This window comes from Lissotriton vulgaris, chromosome 4_1 (assembly GCF_964263255.1).
Source record: "Lissotriton vulgaris chromosome 4_1, aLisVul1.2, whole genome shotgun sequence".
NCBI classification, from domain to species: domain Eukaryota; kingdom Metazoa; phylum Chordata; class Amphibia; order Caudata; family Salamandridae; genus Lissotriton; species Lissotriton vulgaris.
Window position 1 is genome coordinate 132,811,977 of NC_141691.1, and position 20,038 is coordinate 132,832,014.

At 44.7% G+C, this 20,038-nt stretch overlaps 1 protein-coding gene across 2 annotated transcripts in view; it reads right to left on the reverse strand.

The window, feature by feature from the left end:
- Positions 1–20,038, reverse strand: part of LOC147718470 (ligand of Numb protein X 2-like) — a 177,704-nt gene that overhangs the window by 15,910 nt on the left and 141,756 nt on the right. For both annotated transcript variants that reach the window (XM_086918393.1, XM_086918394.1), the window contains exon 7: positions 4,489–4,663. In XM_086918393.1, the coding sequence (XP_086774519.1) occupies positions 4,489–4,663 (175 nt within the window). The remainder of the gene's footprint in view (positions 1–4,488; positions 4,664–20,038) is intronic.

The following is a 20,038-nucleotide window of genomic DNA, read 5'->3' on the forward strand; positions in this document are numbered from 1 at the left end:
TCCTTCATCCATCCATCCACCCTTTCATCCATACATCCATCCACCCACCCTTTCATCCATCCATCCATCCATGCATCATTCATCCATGGAACTTTTTATCCATCCATACATCCATCCATCCATCCTTCAACAGTCCACCCTTTCATCCTTCCATTCATCCATCCTTCATCCGTCCACCCTTTCATCCTTACATCCATACATCTATCCTTCATCCATCTATCCTTCACCCATCCACCCTTTCATCCTTACATCCGTACATCCATCCTTCATCCGTCCACCCTTTCACCCTTACATCCATCCAGCTATCCTTCATCCATCTATCCTTCACCCATCCACCCTTTCATCCTTCCATCCATACATCCATCCTTCATCCATCCACCCTTTCATCCATCCATTCACCCATCATTCATCTACCCATCTTTTCACACATCCATCCATCCATCCATCCATCATTCATCCATGCAACCTTTTATCCATCCATACATCCTTCCTCCATCTACCCTTTCATCCTTCCATCCATCCACCCTTTCACCTATCCATCCTTTCATCCATCCATCCACCCTTTCATCCATTCATCCTTCATCCACCCACCTTTTCACACATCCATCCATCCTTCATCCTTACATCCATCCATCCATCCACTCATCATTCATTCACCCACCTTTTCTGTGCCTCTCTCGTGGAGGGGGGGGGGGGGAAGTGGGGTCAGTATTTCTCTGTCTTCTTCCTTCTGGGGGACATGTCACGGGACCCACAGCTCCAGGCGCGCAATATCCATTGACCTCAAAGGGCTACACTACAGCCTGCTCCCCCAGCCCCCCTCCGCCCCCCCCCCCCACACTTCCCCTCCTCCCCAGCTCAAAATGCTTCAAGGACACACACACACAGCCACACCCGAGTACTTGACAGGTCTTTAAAAGACCTTTTACTTGTTAATGAGGCTTTGATGTTTTTCACACCTCGGTGTGAATTAGGCCTCCACCATGAGCACCCTCAATCAGCCCAAGCCAGGAACTGCACTCTGGCAGAATCTGCGACCCCCTTGCAAGGACTCTACGACCCCCCTGGGGGTCGTGCCCCACAGATTGAAGACCTCTGCCCTAAAGTAAGGAGGAGTACCTGGGCACTATTCCATTAATCGAGAATTTAAACATGCATGTTCTACATCATTTTTCCTCTGATCAATCAATCATTGAGCCCAGCAGCGCCCATGCAATCATGCAGTTTCCATGCTAGATTTCCAAGAACAGCGTTGGTAAACTTTGTAGACTATTGGGATCAAAGAACAGATATTGACTAAAACTTAAAACAATAGTCACCACAGCTCGGAGGCAGAAAGAGTTCAGATGAATGAGTGAATAGGTCAGATCCATTGGTGCTTAAGCCTCCTTAATACAGCAGTCTAAATTTAAGTTCCAAGTGTGTGCGACAGTGTAAGATGGCAAATATTATTTGAAAGATCTTGAGAGAGGAATCTAGCTGGAATATGGCTGCTGACATAAATATGAGCATAGAATGTATTTGTACGCTCGGTCTATAGTGTACAAAAATATAACACCTTAATGATTCTAAGACGGAATTAAAATAGAGGATGCTGTGATGTTGGGTTATCCAGTTAGTAAGCCTTACTTTGCAGAAATTAATTTACTAGCTATCCAGATTCTATTTAGCCTGTAAAATGATTTAACAGAGTCGTAGTTAGCTCTTATGCAGGTGGCAGGACCGTACAGGCTGCGTTATGGCATCATAGAGTCAATTTGCTGTAAAGAAAAAGGCACTCAAGATTATTTGGGAAAATAGATCCTAGTAGGACTACTGATGTTTGCCGATATTATTAATCTGTAAATGCCCTTCCTCTGCTTTGCAAAACATAACATGTTCTTCGATTACTTTTCAACTATACTAAAATAATAACGACAGTGGGGTAGATAAGATTTCTTGCCATGACATTTTCTGCTAAAAAAATTCATTCATCCATGTAAGAAACCAGGCAATAGGGGCAACAACATGGCACTGCTAAAAGAGGCGCCACTTTGTTGAATGTGGGTGAATGTTGACAGTGCCCTCAACAGTAGCCACACAGGGTAGGGACGATGGAAGAGAAAAGTCTTCTGGGGAGGAGAAGGGTCACTGCAGGTGACAGAACAAAAGAGGGGGGGTGGGGTGGGGTGGATGAAAAAATCTAGGTGGAAGTAGGATTCATTTCAGCTTAGAAAACCTCAGATGTAAGGTTTTTTTTTACTTTAAAGGGAGTAGATAAATAGTAACTTGCAATGTAAATGGTATAACTAACAAAAGAAAATACTGAGCTATATTAAAATGGATGAACCTACAAAATATGGATATAATATTTTTGCATAAAACTCATCTGAAGAGTATTCACCCCAACAAATGTATATCAGGCTAGACCTTTTGTTCGTTTTTAGCATCTTCCAATGCCGCACATAGATAAGCTGATATTCACTTCAAGCAGACTTTAAAATGTGAGATACATAATACAAAGTCTTACTCCACTGGCAGACTTTGGACAAAAACTGTATAATTTTGTAAGCCACCCATCGAACAACAGCGTGATTTTTTAGAACAACTTAACAATTTAGCAATGGATTCAGTTTTAATAGGTGGCGATTTTAACTTTATTCAAAAATTTGAAATTGAGGTTTCTTGAAAAGGTAAAAGACAAAAAGAAAAATCAAGCCAAAAAAAACCTTTAAATTAATCTTGTACTTTAAAACGGATTTTGGATTAATAGATCCTTGACCTTGGTGGGCTGATGACCCAATGATCCCACCATAACAGAGTATACCGTTTTTCTGACTAGATTCAACTTCAAGGTTAGACGTTTTTTGATTTCCCAAAGTGGACAGTTGCAAAGCATTTATATAGTATGGGACACTTTTAAAGCAGCTTTTTGAGGACAAGTAATAGCCTATAGCTAAAATTATAAAAGAAAGAATTACTAAAATATCTGCTGTGCAAGCAGCTATCGAAAAGGCAGCTTTCTCACGACAAAGGAACAGACTTAAGCCAAACAATTATATTAGTTGAAATTAAATTGAAATTAATAGCTAATTAAAAGCTAATGCAAAAGCTAGAGGTAAAAATCTCTCTAGCCAAAAGGCTACATCCTCTCCCCAGTGATTCCGAAATAGTGTTCAACCTAGTAAACTGGAATGCATTATGTTATATACTTCAAGGGTTTGCTTTTACGCCCCAATTTATACAAGTATTACAAATGTATATTCCATTTTTCAACCACAATTTTGATAAATTCAGAACAAACAGGTACATTTAGGACTCCTCTGGGGACATGACAGGGATGTCTTATTTTCCTTGTCTCCAATAATATCCGCCCTGTTAATTGAACCACTATTTCTATGCACACTGAATATATTTTCCCCATTCTAAGAATGGCTGAGCTTTATTCAGATGACATGATTCTTTATTTAAAGGCTGATAGAACAAATATCAATTAGATAAAATAAAGAGAATTCACTGAGATTAGACGTTACAAAATCAAGCAAATTGGAAATTTTTGTGTTCACTGCATTTATAGACGATCTTCCATCTATTCTGCAATGTCAACCTACTCTAAAATGTCCTATAAGATATCTGGGGATATGTTTCTACCAGCTAATCTGATCTATACTGCACTACTACTATTACTGAAGTCAAACAGCTGTTTGATAGATGGAAGCTACTACCAATTTCATTCATTGGCAGGGGTAGTTTTTACTATAAATGGCCCTTCCCCAAATCTTTGCAATTTTAATTCTAATCATCCCTATATGTATCATGACACTACAGCAGCCTGTCATGCACCGTCATCAAGCATGCACACGTATGCAACATGCTACTGTGGAAGCCATTTTTTCATTTACCATTCCAAGTGTGCAGACACTCCTCTTGGAGCGCTAAACTATAAAAAGATTAGAAGAGCATGAAAGTGGATAATATTAGGAAATACAGGCCTGGCAGAAGACTGGAGTTGCTGGACATTTTTTAAATAAGAAACAAAAACAAACATTAGGAAAAATAAACGTGATAGCGAGGGGGAAGACAAGCAAGGGGTGAGCTTGAAGGGGTTGGGAGCTACACAGAGAAAGCAGGGAGTACATTTGAGAGAAAAGAAGCAGCACATAGGGGAGAGCAAGAAAATACCTGCAGTCTCATGAACTGCTGAAAGAAAAAATAATGTGTTACCTGATTCACAACCAAGTCGTCCAAATATAAGCATCGTAAGAAGTTATGCTAACGGGGAGGGACAAACGCAAGAAGAGGAAGGAAAGTCAGACTAAGAAGCAAGCAAATGCGATTGTCAAGATAGTCAACCAATGGTAAGCAATCGGCTGGCCAGAATCCCAACTTAAGTATTGATATTGTACACAATAGGACAGGAAACAGCTAAACGCTGTCTATAGGTGAGACCTAAAAATTAGAAAGCTAAGTATCAATGAGTCATTGTAATTGTTCACTTATAATGATTACCTCGTTTGATCCTGCCATCTCGGAAAAGGCATCCAATGGGTTGTACACTAGATACGTAGATGGGAAGTTTGTTACGTCCATCTCTACCTCCTCCAAGAGTTATTCCCAATGACTCCCGGGGCTCCTTCTTCATGATCACGGTCTTTTCGAGGCATAACGTTGTTGGGGCTACATCCTATGGAATAAGTTGTTCAAAACCAAAGCTCAAATTACAAAGAATTAATTGTTTTTCATCATTATTCCACATTCTACATAACACTGGGCTGTATGCAGTTGATGCAGACACTCCTTTCTTTTTATTACGAATTATGCATGAATTTGTTCCTACATCTTGCAACTGAAAAGTAGCTAATGGCAATGCAATTTCAAACAGCAAGCAACAGCTTAACGATTATATCTCAAAATCTGGATAATATGCTACACAAAAAAAAGAGCACAAGGAAGTGTGGCAAGGGAACAATCTGTAATAACATTAACTTGTACTACTAATTTATTCTTTTTTTTTTTTACCCAAGTTCCAAGATAGATTTCCTCAAGTCATGAAACGTATCTATTCTCTGATCACATTTATAGTTTCTATCAAGCCAGCCTTGAGAGATTCTGCAACCTTTATTTGACCGTTATTTTTGAGTACTTTATGTTCACAATATATATATATATTTGCTAATTTAGAGATCTCTTTATTTACTAGTAATGTAAAAAAATAATGTTTCTCTTCCCTTGTTTAGGTTTATCTTTACAATATTGATCTCAAAACAAATCTTTCCCAAAAGTGTCAATTGAAAGAGCTCATTAATGATACCAATGACATTTCTTTTTTAATATCTTCAACAATAGCCACTCTATTAAATGTAATTGTGTGATTTTTTTTCGGGGGGGGGCTCTTATCCAGTCTTATTTTGATATATGCTCTCATGATTCTGTGATCATTCAATCTGCAGTTCTCGCTATTTCCATCTTTTTCCTCATAATATGTTTGTTAAATCTGAAGATCTATACAAGATACACTTCATCTAGGAACAAAGATACATTTTTACACTACCTAAGTAGGTCAGTTGAGTTCACAAAGGTTACCAAAGATTTTTTAAGCTGTTGATACCTAACTACCTGCAAGAGATGACGATTCAAAACTGATGTGATCTCTTTCAACAACCTCCTTCTACCACTTCACTTTAGGTTTTATGGCGAAAACGTTTTTTACGGCAATAGTTCTAGATTTTTTTAACCACTTTTCTACTTAGCAACTTTACTATTTATGCTACTTGCAAATCTAGCACACAATTTATATTCCTAAATAGTTTTCGTATAAGCCAACGATCAGGCTTTTAAATGAAACAATTGTAAACTTTGTTAACATTTTCTAACAAATATTATACATTTGGCTTTTCAGGCATTTGAAATAGCCCCAGTTCAGTTCCACCTTTTCTGATAAAGTTATAGAGCTTATAACTTTCTTCAGCAAGAAAGCATAGTGACACTTCTCAGTAACAGGGAAGCCACAACCTGAACTTCTAGTGATAGTTTGTATGCTTTGTGTTGGTACATTAATTTGTTTTTCTCCTGAAATATAGAGAAACATTGTGTCTGCTAAAATCGTGAAACAAGACACTACATGGATATATTTTGAAAGACATGGGAAAACAGGGAGAACTGACATTTTAATGCATGCACTCCAGCTCAAATACTTAAATTCAACTTTCCGCATCTTTCAAAGTTATTGGCACTCTTGAGCATTACTATACAACTTTGTAACCTCCTAATGAGCTCCTATGACTTTGTTGGGCATGCTGCTGTCGAACGGTTCACAGAATGTAGCAACATTAATGTATAACTCCACTGTTATCATCAATATACCATCTGTAATTTTGTCCTTTACACCTTGGTTTAGCTTCCGGTTTTCTACAAGATTCAGTCCATAAGCCAGTAGCTGACCAGGTTTTTCTCCCTTCATCTGAAATGCTTCAACATAATCTTTTCTGTGGTCTCCGTATGATACACACTAATCTTGCATCAAACTTTTAGGACCTTTTTAGATCCGTTTTTGTTTGCTGTTCTCTTCTCATATTTGTGACTGGTCATGTTCATGCTGTTCCTAATGTCTCACCTGTGTTTCAAAGCAGATTCGCTGATCAGCTTTTCGCTCACCTCTGCTTTCAGTTCTTCTCAATTATGTTTACATCTTTCACAGATTAAGCACATCTGTCCAGAAGTGGTACATTTCTTTTTTAGTCTCTTTATCATCTTTCATTATGAAAGGATACATTCCCCAATGCTTAGTCATTGCTGATATGCTAAATATACACATGATCAGAGAATTGTATACATGAGACAATAGAGGTTAAGGTGCTCCCTACATATTATAAAATGATCAATCCTTAAAATGATTCAGACGCAATGAATCGGGGTTGCCTAAGCTTTCAAGCATCCTCCACGTGTAAATGTGTTTTGTGCAGCAATGAAATAGCAGCAATTTTAGGTTAAGAAATGCAACATCTTCATCCATTTCCTTAGATGCTTAGACCATTTCCCATTACAGGACACTATCTCCATTGCAGAAGTCACAGCTAGTGAAGTTAACCTAAGGTAATAATAGCATTAATGCTACTAATATTTTTGAATATCGCTGAATAGAAAATAAACTCCAAGGGAATGGCAAGAGGGTGAGACACCAAAGAAAAGAAAACTGGATACAAAATTACACTCCTTAAACAGATGTAATAATATATATTATACATACATTTGTACTTCTAAATCAGTTTGTACCCAAGTACTTGGGGCAAAATAACACTATACTAGCAAAATTAGGATCTCATGCTCAACTCAAATGGATTTCTTCCAAAAGGATTCCAGTACCAAGTAATGCAAGTACTTGCTTACACAACAGCACTACAATCATCAATCTTAGGGGAATGCAAGGCCTGATCACAACCGGTTTTCCAGTGACAATCTTTGCTCGCTGTCTCATTTACTCAGACAAACATTTGAGTCTATAAAGTAAACATTAATAACTTGATTGATGACAATGCAATGGTATCATCAAAATTATGCCTACAATAAAACAAGCATTTGCAATGCAATAGGTCTCGCATTAGGAAAGTTTGAGCTGTTGGTATTGTAAATGACAAATTTTATATTTATCTGTTGGTTTTGAAAATACCAAAATTAATAGCTTTGTCATTTACAATGCCAATAGTTTTAACTTTCGCAAATGTGACACCTATAGCATTTATAATGCAATATGTGTTGTATTTACGTGACTTAGATGTTGAGTGCAGTGTAATTATGTGGCGTGTAATTATGTGGCACTGAGTTGTATTTGGAGTGTATGTTGCATTGAGTGAAGTGTAATTATGTGGTGTGTAATTATGTGGCACTGAACTGTATTTGGAGTGTATGTTGCATTGAGCGCAGTCTAATCAGTAGAGTGTAATTATGTGGCGTGTAATTATGTGGCACTGAGTGGTATTTGGAGTTTGTTGCATTGAGCGCAGTCTAATCAGTAGAGTGTAAATATGTGGCGTGTAATTATGTGGCACTGAGTGGTATTTGGAGTGTATTGTATGTTGCATTGAGCGCAGTCTAATCAGTAGAGTGTAATTATGTGGCGTGTAATTATGTGGCACTGAGTGGTATTTGGAGTGTATGTTGCATTGAGCGCAGTCTAATCAGTAGAGTGTAATTATGTGGCATGTAATTATGTGGCACTGAGTGGTATTTGGAGTGTATTTTGCATTGAGTGCAATGTAACTATGTGGCATGTAATTATGTGGCACTGAGTGGTATTTGGAGTGTATGTTGCGTTGAGTGCAATGTAGTTATGAAGCATAATTATGTGGCACTGAGTGGTATTGTGTGGAGTGTGTTGCATTCAGTAGAGTATAATTATGTGGCGTGTAATTATGTGACACAGTGGTATTTGGAGTGTATTTGGAGTGTATGTTGCGTTGAGTGCAGTGTAATTATGTGGCATGTAATTGTGGCACTGAGTGGTATTGTGTGGAGTGTGTGTTGCATAGGGTCCAAACCATAAGGCGAGCCCTCAACCCGCCCCCCCGTTCCCCCCCCCCCCACCCCCTCCCACTTTTGCCAATACTAATATTGCATTGCGAATTCGAGGGTGCCTACCGCTGTTGCCCCCAAAAGAAATCAATCCGCAGCCCTGCTCCGTGAAAACCGGAAGTCAGGCACTTTTGGCCGAGACGGGGGCGGGGCCTGCAATCCAGCAGGAAGTTCCGCCCGCCGCCGCCGAGGAAGCAGTGAAGCCGGCCGACTCCGACCAGCGCTGCAGAGGAGACACGGAACACGCCGAAAGAGCCCGGTGAGTGGGAGGGGAGGGGGGTGTACGCGTGTGTGTGGGTCTGTTTGAATGTGTCTGTGTGTGCTTGTGGGTCTGCGTATGTGCGCCTGGGTCTGCGTGTGTGTATGCAGTGTGTGTATGCAGTGTGTGTGGCTGGGTATGTGCGCATGCGTGACTGGAGTGTGTTTGCGCAAGGGAATGAGACACGAGAGGGGCAAGGCGACGTGCGCGCCCACGAGGTGAAATCCGCGTCTGCGCTCGTGCCCCTCTCGTGTCCACTCTCCCAAATACGGGCAACATTAGTTGTCTTCGCTGACAGCTTGCAATGCTTCGCATTGCAAGCTACGTCAGCTCGCCCTAAAAAGGTGGTGTTGCTTTGCAGTATCTCAGCTCAGTTGATACCTTTGAATGTTACAAAGCACAAAATTTAAAACTCTAATTTAATTAGAATAATTAATGGCAATCCAGCTATTTAATCTTGTCCCTTTATCTGTACAGGTCTGGAAGCCCAGCTTTTCTCTATGCCATTCTCACGGACCAGTGAACTATTTACTGCAGTGCACAGTCGTAGAGCTGTTTAATGTGTAATAAGGAATTGCATATTTCTACTACTTCTGTGGAAAGAGTAGGATTCGGACATTCAAGAGGATCAGCCAAGTGTAAAATCTGGGTTATTGTTTATCTCACATTTAAACTATTACAGATATCCTGAGTCACGCAGCAGAGCAAGATAAAGGATTGTGGATCAAGGTTTAACGGAGACTACGATCTAAATTTGATTCTCTGTAGTGAGTCAAATGCCACAGCATGATTTAGCGCCCTATTCTTTGAGTGCAATAATTAAAAACATATAGGCTTTCATGAAATTCATCTTGTTTAAATTTAAAGTTACTTGCCGAGAGAATTATTGCAGGGAGTGAACATTTTGTGAATAGTGCTGTCCAGCTGGTTCATATTGTGCAGGCCCCAAAATTATGAAAGTGTACTACATCCTAACTAGTAATGATTGACTGGTCTATCCAATCCATAGTTGGATACATCTTGGTGTATGCAGGTGGACCAAAGATAGGATTGTCATGCACAGATATCACTTTGAAGATCTAGAAGAGCTTGAAGACGGTCTTTCATGGCTGTGTACACCAAAACACAGTATTCGACCAAATGGAAGCAACAGATGAGGGGAAGGCACAGGAATTGGAAAGCTAATGGGTGGTGACCATTCATACATAAGAGGATTTCAAAATGGTGGAGGCACTGATGTATCGGAAGAGCAAAACTAGACCAACAATGCTTAGCTGAGGGATGGAAAGATTAAGCAAGATTAGGTAAGTGATGGGCTAGGAGGGCCCTAAAGGATTAACTCAGCAGAGTTCAGAAGTGTAGAAATGGATAAATGAAGGAAAGAGAAGGTAAAAGGAAGCAATGCAGATTTTCTGCATATTGGCAAACGAAATCCTTGGTTTAGAGATTTTATAGGAATTGAATATTGTAAAGCCATTGATCAGGAAATCTATATTAACGTTCAATGCATAAAGAATTGGCACTACACAAGGCTACAAGTACAAACAAGTTAGCATACTGACCTTTACCATCTGGGTTCTAAGCAAATATTCAAACAGATGAGGCTTGCAGTCATTCAAAATATCAGTTATGCATCTAATCATTCAGCAAGACTTCTTTAAGTATTATAATTTGCAGGATGTAGACATCACATACACACCTGCTGGGACCCAGGCCGATTTTAAACAGGTTTATCATATAACAAACTTCACAAGCTTTAATTAAGTATGCATTGGCAATTTCTAGGAAGGACTGTACTCCTTTTTCAGTTGTGTTGCTAACCTAGATGCCAGCATGTCAAGCAAAAAAATGTGCTCTGAAGGATACGAATACTCCCCGCAAACACAATAGTGGCATGTCTCACAGATGTAGCCCTCAAAGCACAAGTATTAAGCCACCCTATATGAAACTTTTGTTATAAATGGTGACCTCCGCTCTACAGCATGTTACACTGTGCTATAAGGATAATAAAATATATGCATTTGGAGAAGGTGTGTTTAGAAGGATGAAGAATAAAGATGAAGATCTCTCACAAATGTTGGATTTCATTACGCGGACATCCTGCTTGCCCACCATTGAGAACTTGTGATACATTTTACAGGGCGAGAAATTAACATTTGGAGAACCTGTAATGCAAATGCTACTTACCAGTATGCATCTGTTCTTGGCATGTAGGGCTGCTGACATTCATATCTGTGCATAGATCACCGCCTAGTGTTGGGTCCGGATGATTGCACATTGTTGTCCTGGAAGAGTCTTCGAAGTATCACGAGATAGGTGGCTCCTCCCCTGGACTACAGTGCGCATGGGCATCGACTCCATCCCCAGATTGTTTTTAGCCATTGTGGCCAAGATGGAGTGAAACTCAGTGAATGATGACCATGCCATGAAATGAAATGTGAACACGCAGCTGCTACAGGCGCCGGGGAGGAGGGCGGGCAATATGAATGTCAGCAGCCCTACATGCTAAGAACAGATGCATACTGGTAAGTAGCATTCGCAGTTCGAGGCATGTGGGCTGCTGAATTCATATCTGTGCATAGAATACATAGCAGTCCCCCCCCATTAGCGGCGGCCGCCCGTGCCAGCTGCAGCAGTTTGGAAAAGTGTCTTGAGAACAGCCTGCCCTACAGCTGCCTGCTGTTTGGAGTGCACGTCTACACAGTAATGCTTAGTAAATGTATGTGTGGTAGACCATGTGGCTGCTCTACATATGTCCTCCAAGGGAATATTTCCAAGGAAAGCCATGGAGGCCCCCAACTTTCTGGTGGAGTGGGCTCTCGGTGGAATTGTGAGAGTGCGTTTTGCCTTTGCATAGCAGATTTGAATACATTTCACGATCCACCTGGCAATACCAGCCTTGGAAATAGGGTTACCTTTGTGATGTGGCGCAAAGGCAACAAAAAGCTGCTTAGTCTTTCTAAAATCCTTGGTCCTATCAATGTAATACATAAGGGCCCGTTTAACGTCAAGGGTGTGGAGCATCCGCTCCGCCAGCGACTCTGGATTTTGAAAGAACACCGGCAACTCAATGGTTTGGTTGATGTGGAACTGAGACACAACCTTGGGTAGAAATTTAGGGTTAGTGCGGAGCACTACTCTGTTTGAATAAACTTGGAAGAAAGGCTCTTGGATTGTGAGGGCTTGCAGTTCACTAACCCTCCGTAGCGATGTAATTGCTACCAGGAAAGCCACTTTCCATGTTAAGAACTGAAGTTCGCAAGAATGTAGTGGCTCAAAGGGAGGACCCATCAGCCTTGTAAGAACCACATTGAGGTTCCATTCCGGAGCTGGTGGAGTCCGTGGCGGAAGGACTCTTTTGAGGCCTTCCAGAAATGCCTTGATGGCAGGCACTTTGAAAAGTGAAAGGTGCTGCCTATTTTGGAGGTATTCGGCCATCGCAGACAGGTGAATGCGAATGGAAGTACATGCCAGATTACACTTGTATAGATGGAACAGGTAACAGATGATGTTCTGAATGGAAGCATCCAGTGGATCAATGTTGTGGTTTGCGCAATAGATGACAAACCGCTTCCATTTTGCCGCATAACATGCTCTAGTAGTGGGCTTTCTCGCCTTCCGAATGATGTCCATGCAATTGGGAGGAAGGTTAAGGTAGCCAAATTCTAGGACTTCAGGAGCCAGATCGCCAGGTTGAGCTGTTGCGGATCTGGGTGCTGAATGTCGCCATGGCTCTGCGTCAGAAGGCTGGGTGTGAGATGAAGCCTTTGATGCGGTACCACGGAAAGTTCCAGAAACGTGGTGTACCATGGTTGGCGAGCCCACGTTGGAGCAACTAGGATGAGAGTCATCGAGTGCTGCCTGAGCTTGCGCGCCACCAGCGGTATCAGAGGTGCTGGGGGAAAAGCGTACGCAAATCTGCCTGACCAGTTCATCCACATCGCATTGCCCTGCGACTGAGGGTGTGGGAACCTGGCGGCGAAGCTTTGGCATTTTGCGTTCTCCCTTGTGGCGAACAGGTCTATCTCTGGATGACCCCACCTTTGGAAGTACGGTTGGAGTACTGATGGATGTATCTCCCACTCGTGCATTTGGTGGCTGTGCCTGCTGAGCAGGTCCGCCATTTGATTGTCCTTGCCTGGGAGATGCTCTGCCATGAGGAAAATGTTCCTCTGAATGGCCCACTTCCACATGCTCCGAGCCAGATGAGACAGCTGCGGAGAGTGAGTGCCCCCCTGTTTCTGAATGTAGTACATGGCCGTCATGTTGTCCGTCCGGATCAACACGACCTTGTTGCACAGATGTACTTTGAATGCCTTTAAGGCCATGAAGATCGCCATCAGTTCTAGTACATGGATGTGCATCTTCCTTTGCTGTAGTGTCCATAGTCCATGCACAGTGTATTGGAGTACATGCGCTCCCCATCCCTGGAGAGAAGCGTCCGTCGTCAGGATAATCTGCGGCACAGGCTCTTGAAACGGTCGGCCCTTGCAAAGGTTCCGTGGATTCCACCAATGCAGAGAGTTGTATGCCCGACCGCTCACCAACACTAGGTCTGTCAACTGCCCGTGAGCCTGAGTCCACTGACGTGCTAAGCACTCCTGAAGCGGACGCATATGTAGCCTCGCGTGTGGGACTATGGAGATGCAGGAGGCCATCATGCCTATCAACTGCATGAACACTCTTGCCGGAAGCGAGTGCTGAGGTCTGAATTTTTGGATCAGCGACTGAATGCTGTTGACTCTCACTGAATTTGGCTGTGCTGTGGCCGCCAGAGTGTTTATGGTCGAACCCAGATACTGCCGTATGTGAGCGGGCTGGAGATGGGACTTTGGGTAATTCAGTGAGAACCCCAGATCGTTTAGAAGGTGAATGGTTTGGGACACGTGGGCGGCGCACAGCTGGGCCGACTTTGCCTGAATGAGCCAGTCGTCCAGATAGGGGTAGACGTGTATGTTTTGACGTCTTAGGTGCGCCGCCACCGTCGCCAGGCACTTTGTGAAAACCCTGGGTGCTGTGGTGACCCCAAAAGGCAAAACCTTGAACTGGTAGTGCTGGTTTTGAATGGTGAACCCGAGGTACTGTCTGTGAGAAGGATGCAGTGGAATGTGGAAGTACGCATCCTTGAGGTCCAGAGTTGCTAGGAAGTCCCCTTGCTGAAGCAGTGGGAGAACCTGCTGCAGCGTGAGCATATGGAAATGCTCTGACAATGTAAAAGTTGAGAGGTCTGAGGTCTAGTATGGGCCTGAGGGATCCGTCCTTCTTTGGGATCAGAAAGTACAGGGAGTAAACTCCTGTACCTCTTTCTTGCAGGGGCACGAGCTCTATTGCTCCTTTTTGCAGCATGACGTTGACTTCCTGCTGCAACAAGTGCAAGTGCTCGCCAGACATAGGACGGCTCCTTGGGGGTATGTCGGGTGGAGTGGATGTGAGCTCCAGACAATAACCATATTGGATAAGAGATCTGACCCACCTGTCCGTGGTGATGGACTTCCACACGGGCAGGAACTGCTGGAGTCTCCCCCCGACCGGTGTTGCGTGGTCGGGGGGCAGTGACAAGGCGTCACTGTTTGTTGGCGGTGGAGGACCTGGAGCTGTTATTACCACGTCCTCTGCCTTTGACGTTGTTGCCACGGTATCCACCCCGACCCTTGTTGGTATAGGAGGTTTGGGTGTTACTTTTATAGAATTGCGTCGACTGACGCTTGACCCCTGGAGGTGCCTCTATTATTGGAGCGTCGAAAGGAACCACCCCGGAACTGCTGGGACTGCAAGGCACCCATAGACTTAGCAGTGTCGGTGTCCTTCTTCATTTTCTCGAGGGTGGTATCGACTTCTGGGCCAAACAGGTGGTCTGGGTTGACAGTTTGGTTGAGGATGGTAGTTTGAATGTCCGGTTTGAAACCGGATATTCTGAGCCATGCATGCCTACGCAGTAGAACGCTAGTGTTTATCGCTCTCGAGGCGGTGTCAGCCACATCCAGAGCGCACTTAAATGAAGCATTGGTGATAAGCTTCCCCTCCTGTATCAACATCTCAGCTGCTTCCTTATATTGCTCTGGCAGGTGTTGTAGAAGCGTCTCTAGAGTGTCGTAGTGCGCCCTGTCGTAACGCGCAAGCAGCGCCTGTGTGTTGGATATGCGCCATATGTTGGCTGCCTGCGCAGCAACACGCTTCCCCGAAGCCTCAAATACTTTTGATTCCTTGTCTGGGGGAGGAGCATCACCCGTAGTCTGTGAGGTGGCTCTTTTGCGAGCATTGGAGACAACCAAGGAATCCAGAGGCAACTGTCCTTTGATGTATGTTGGATCAGTGGGCGCCGCCTTGTACTTTGTCAATACGTGGGTTGACAACTCTTGCTCGGGTGGGCTCCTTGAAGACCTCTGGCGCATGTTTCAACACCCCTTTTAGCATTGGCAAAGTCTTTACAGTTTTTTCTGCGACTGAAAAGGTGTCAAAAAGGAAATCGACGTCTACTGGGTCAGCATGGAGATAGACGTCATGGCTGGCTGCCGCTCTTTCGATTAGAGCATTGAAAGCTGCAGAGTCCTCAGTTGGGGAAGTTTTTGCTGAAAAGAGCCGAGGCTCCTGTCCTGAATGCGGGTCCCCAGGGTCGCCACCAGCCGACCAAGGCTCATTCACATCCTCTGGGTCTGAGTAGACTGGATAGGCATACTCATCCTCGTCGTTACCATCACCCTCCTCAACATTAGAATGAGTGGGTGAGAGTTCATGGCCTTGGGGTGATGCAGGCTCCAAAGGGGCAGAGGCACCAGCAGAGTCCATCTTTTTCTTAAGTGGGATTTGGAAATGCTCCAAAGCTGGTTCAGGGGTGATTTTCCTTTTAAGGAGAGAGAGCTTGCCTGTGTTGGCGTCGATGATCACCTCGACTCTCTTCTTCTGCTAGTGGTTGGTGGCGCAGGCTTGGAACCACCAACGATGCCTTCGGCGCCGAAGATAACTTCAAGGGCACCCCGGCCCTAGGCTTCGCTGTGAAAGCCTTCGCCGCCGTCTTCGGCGGCAACGTGAACAGAATCGGCGTGGGCTCTTTCGCCGGTTTCTGGAGAGGCTTGGGCGGCACAGTGCCCTGCGGCTCGACTGCCGCGGTCCCCTCTCTAATCCGCTGAAGGGACTCGTTGACCTTTTTAGTGAGCGAGGCGGAGGGACGCACCGGCTCGAGAGAGTCTTCTGAAGCAGATTTTGGGCCGGCGACCGAGGCCGCAGTCTTCGGAGCCGACGCAGCTGCCCCCATGGCCTTGTCGCCTGGAAGCGGGGCAGTGATAGACTTGGGGTCGTCCTGCCGCTTCTTTGTGGTCTTCTTATGGTCGTCGACCTTCTTGGCATCGATGCGACTTTTAAGTGCGTCGACCAACTTCGGCGCCGACGCAGCCGCGTCGGACGTTTTCACCTTTGGCTTCGACACCGTAGTCTTAGGGTCGGCCATTTTGGCGTGGCGCTTGAGCTCGACGGCCATCTTGGATCTCTTCGGCGCCGAGGTCTCCGAAGCCTTCGACCCGACCAGTGCGACTTGCGCTTTCGGTTTCGATACGTCTGGCGTCGAGACCGATGGTTTCACTTTCGGTTTCTGTACCGTAAGTGGTGCCGTATCCATGTCCGTGGCCGGGCCGGAAGGCGGAGACGTGGGACGGGAATCAAGACCTTGGGTAAGGCCCGAAGGCGATCCCTCGGCCTGGGCCTTAGAATGGTGGCTGGCCCCGGAGTCAGTGTGAGGAAGCTCCTCCTCCGAGCTATCCTCTACGGTGGCAATGGCCCCGTCGTCGTCCCCTACCTCCTCGACGACTTCATCGAAATCCTCGTCTTCCACGTCGTAGTCTTCCCCGACCTCCGACGCCGGGTTAGACTCCGTGATATCCTGAATACTGTCGTCGCCGACATCCTCCGTGTCGAAGATGTCAGTCGGAGGGGGCGCTGATCGCTGGGCCTGCAGTCTTCCAGCTCGGTGGAGCTTGAGCGTCTTCTTCGACCGGAACTTTGAGCAGGCCATACACTTGGCCTCGTCGTGGTCCGGCGACAAGCATTTATTGCACACTGGGTCCTACTCACCAAGCTGGCCACCTGTTGGACCCCATTATATCCAACATACAGGAGTTAAAATGGTTGAAAACCGACCCTATCTGTTGGTCTGACCATTTTTTAACTCTTTTTAGTATTACCCTTATTGATTCTAAGCCGCCACTTTCCGCTCGGCCCCCAATTCTCATGAGAAATTGGAAAAGGTTAGACCTGTCCGAGTTGCAAAATGCACTAAAAATTCATCCCCCCACTTTTGGCACTGATATGGAAACGATTGCGCATGAAGCCCATATCTGGCTGGAGAAAGCAGTCGATTTCTGTTTGCCCGCTACTAAGTGCAGAGGTAACGTTCATCGCCCTCCAGCCCCTTGGTACAACGATGAATTAAAACTAGAAAAAACCAAGTGTAAGGCATTAGAGCGGAAATGGCGCAAACATTACGATCCTTCAAAGAAGGAAATATATCGTAGTGCCAGAAACCTCTACCACAGGGCCTGCACTAGAGCCAAAGCATGCTACATAACTGAGACTATCAACACAGCCGCAAACAAAGCACGGACTCTCTTTAACACAGTTAAGGAACTGGCCGGAGCAAATTCTATGGCGGCCGCACCTCCCTTGACCCCTCAAAAATGTCAAAATCTTGCCACGTATTTTGTGGAAAAGATAGATAATATTATTGCCAATATTAATCCTCTGGTGAGGGATGACGGGGAAGTCCCGTCTCCATCTTTGGTAAATCCAACAGGACAACGGCTTGACTCTTGGCCACCTATCTCCTTGGACATTCTGAAATCCCTAGCTACGTCCATCAAATCAGGTTCTCCCTGTGATCCCCTCCCCATTAATATCCTGAGGCAACTGGATGACTCAGCCCTGGGGACTATTGCTGAGACATTAAATGCCTCCATTCATCTGGCAACTGTCCCAGCGGCTTGGAAGCATGCCATGGTCAGCCCTCTATTAAAAAAGCCGGCGGCTGATCCTGAGGTGCTGGCCAACTACCGCCCAATTTCCCTGCTACCTGCATTCTCAAAGATCTTAGAGAAGCATATTCACGGTGTACTCTCAATATACACGGAGAACAATAACCTTCTCCATTTTTCTCAGTCAGGTTTTAGGGCGGGCCATTCCACCGAGTCCGCCCTCTTGGGAGTCACCGAGAAGATCAGGGGACTCTTGGACGAGGGGCAAACGGTTGCTCTTGTCTTACTTGATCTAAGTGCGGCCTTCGACACCATCTCACACAACAGACTACTTGCTAGGCTGAGTGATGATGGTGTCGGAAGGAAAGCGCTTGACTGGATCGCGTCTTACTTGAGCAACCGGACGTTTCAAATCTCGTCCTCGCAAGCTCAGTCAGACACCTTTTTTTCTCCACATGGCGTGCCTCAGGGCTCAATCCTGAGCCCGTTATTTTTTAATCTGTATCTCCGCCCTCTCGCCGATTTAGCAGAGCGAGTAGGCCTTGAACTTATGACATATGCGGATGATTCGCAGATTATTTTTTCTCTCACCAACTCAAAGCCCTCATCCCCCTCTGCGTTGAAATTAGGCCTTCAGGAAGTTTTCAGCTGGATGTCAACAAATCAGCTGAAGCTTAATGGGGAGAAGACGGAGATTCTTCTCCTAGGTAAAAAGAGAGATCTATGGCAGGATACCCACTGGCCGCCTTCCCTGGGTGCTTTTCCCAGCCCGGCCACTCAAGTCAGAAACTTAGGGGTATGCATCGATGACTCCCTATCGATGAAACAGCAGGTAAACAAAGTAGCTGGTATGTGCTTCACCATCCTTAAATGGTTGCGGAAGATCATTTGGATGCTGCCTATGGATACCCAGAAGACCGTAGTCAATGCACTGATTACATCTAGGCTTGACTACGGTAACATCTTGTATCTGGGCTCCAACTTAGCTGTGATTAGGCGGCTCCAACTGGTCCAGAATTCCGCTGCCAGGCGGCTATGTAAGATCCCTAGGACAGCTAGGATCTCGAAGCACCTAAAGGACCTGCACTGGCTTAGAGTTGAGAACCGGGTCCGGTTCAAAGCATTGACCTATATGTTTAAGATCAAGGCAGGGACCGCACCAAAGTACCTGCAGAATCTGGTTAGGCCCTATGTTCCTGAACGAAACCTCCGCTCTTCAAATGGAGCTAACTTTGTGGTTCCTAGATTTAAACTGGCCCGTATGGGGGGAAAGTCTTTTTCCCATCTGGGACCAGTTCTTTGGAACTCTCTGCCCCTAACCCTGCGTAAGGAGGTAAATCTCGCCAGCTTTAAGAAAGGCGTAAAGACCTGGCTTTTTGATAAATAATTGTGGTCTTAATTGGGCTGCTGTTCTGTGTTTTCTGTGTTCTCAGCTTTCCTATTTTGCGCCGGGAAACCCTTTGTGGGTATCTGTGCGCATTATAAGTGCAAAAAATAAATAATAATAAATAAATAAACTGGGTGCACGTCGATATGTGGGTACTTTGAGGCACACACCGGGCACCTCTTAAATGGACTTCGTTCGATGATGAAAGTAGTTTGGAGCGTCGTGTAGGCCCGTCCGCGCCGAAAGCACGCGGAAAGGCAGTGTTGTTGTTGTGTGGGCAGTTGTTCCATGCTTTAGGAGTGATGTAGGAGAAACTCAGCAGTACACCCTGGTCTCTGAAATTTACAATCATTTTTAGACCAAGGACTTTAGTTCATTAGTATGTCTAGCTAAAGTAACATCCTCAAAAGAAGTAGTTGCTTCCTTCTTCATTACTAACTTGTACAGAATGAATGATTGAATTACTCCACACTGACCAGTGGGCAGATGATCCTCTAGAAAATGCTAAACGTATATCTGTATCTAAAACGCATGCTTTTATCAAAATGGCCTTTTACAGCATACTCACCTCATTGTTAAGTCTGCACTGCAGCCAATGAAGTGGAGAGGCCTGGAGTGCACCTTCCCCCAAGGTTCTCCATACCTCAGATTTTAAATTAAACACAGCCTCATATGGACGGAGGAGTGGGTATCAAATCTATGAAAATACCAATTACGGGGAAGAATAGTTATGGGAAAGTAGCTTTCTCCTACAGCACTAAATATTTAAGTGTTGAACATGTGTGAATTGTGAATACCAGCAATGTAAAGGAATCATGGAAAGTGAAAACAGGGCATATCTTATGGCAATAGGTACTCCAGGACTGTATGTCCCATTCTGGATTC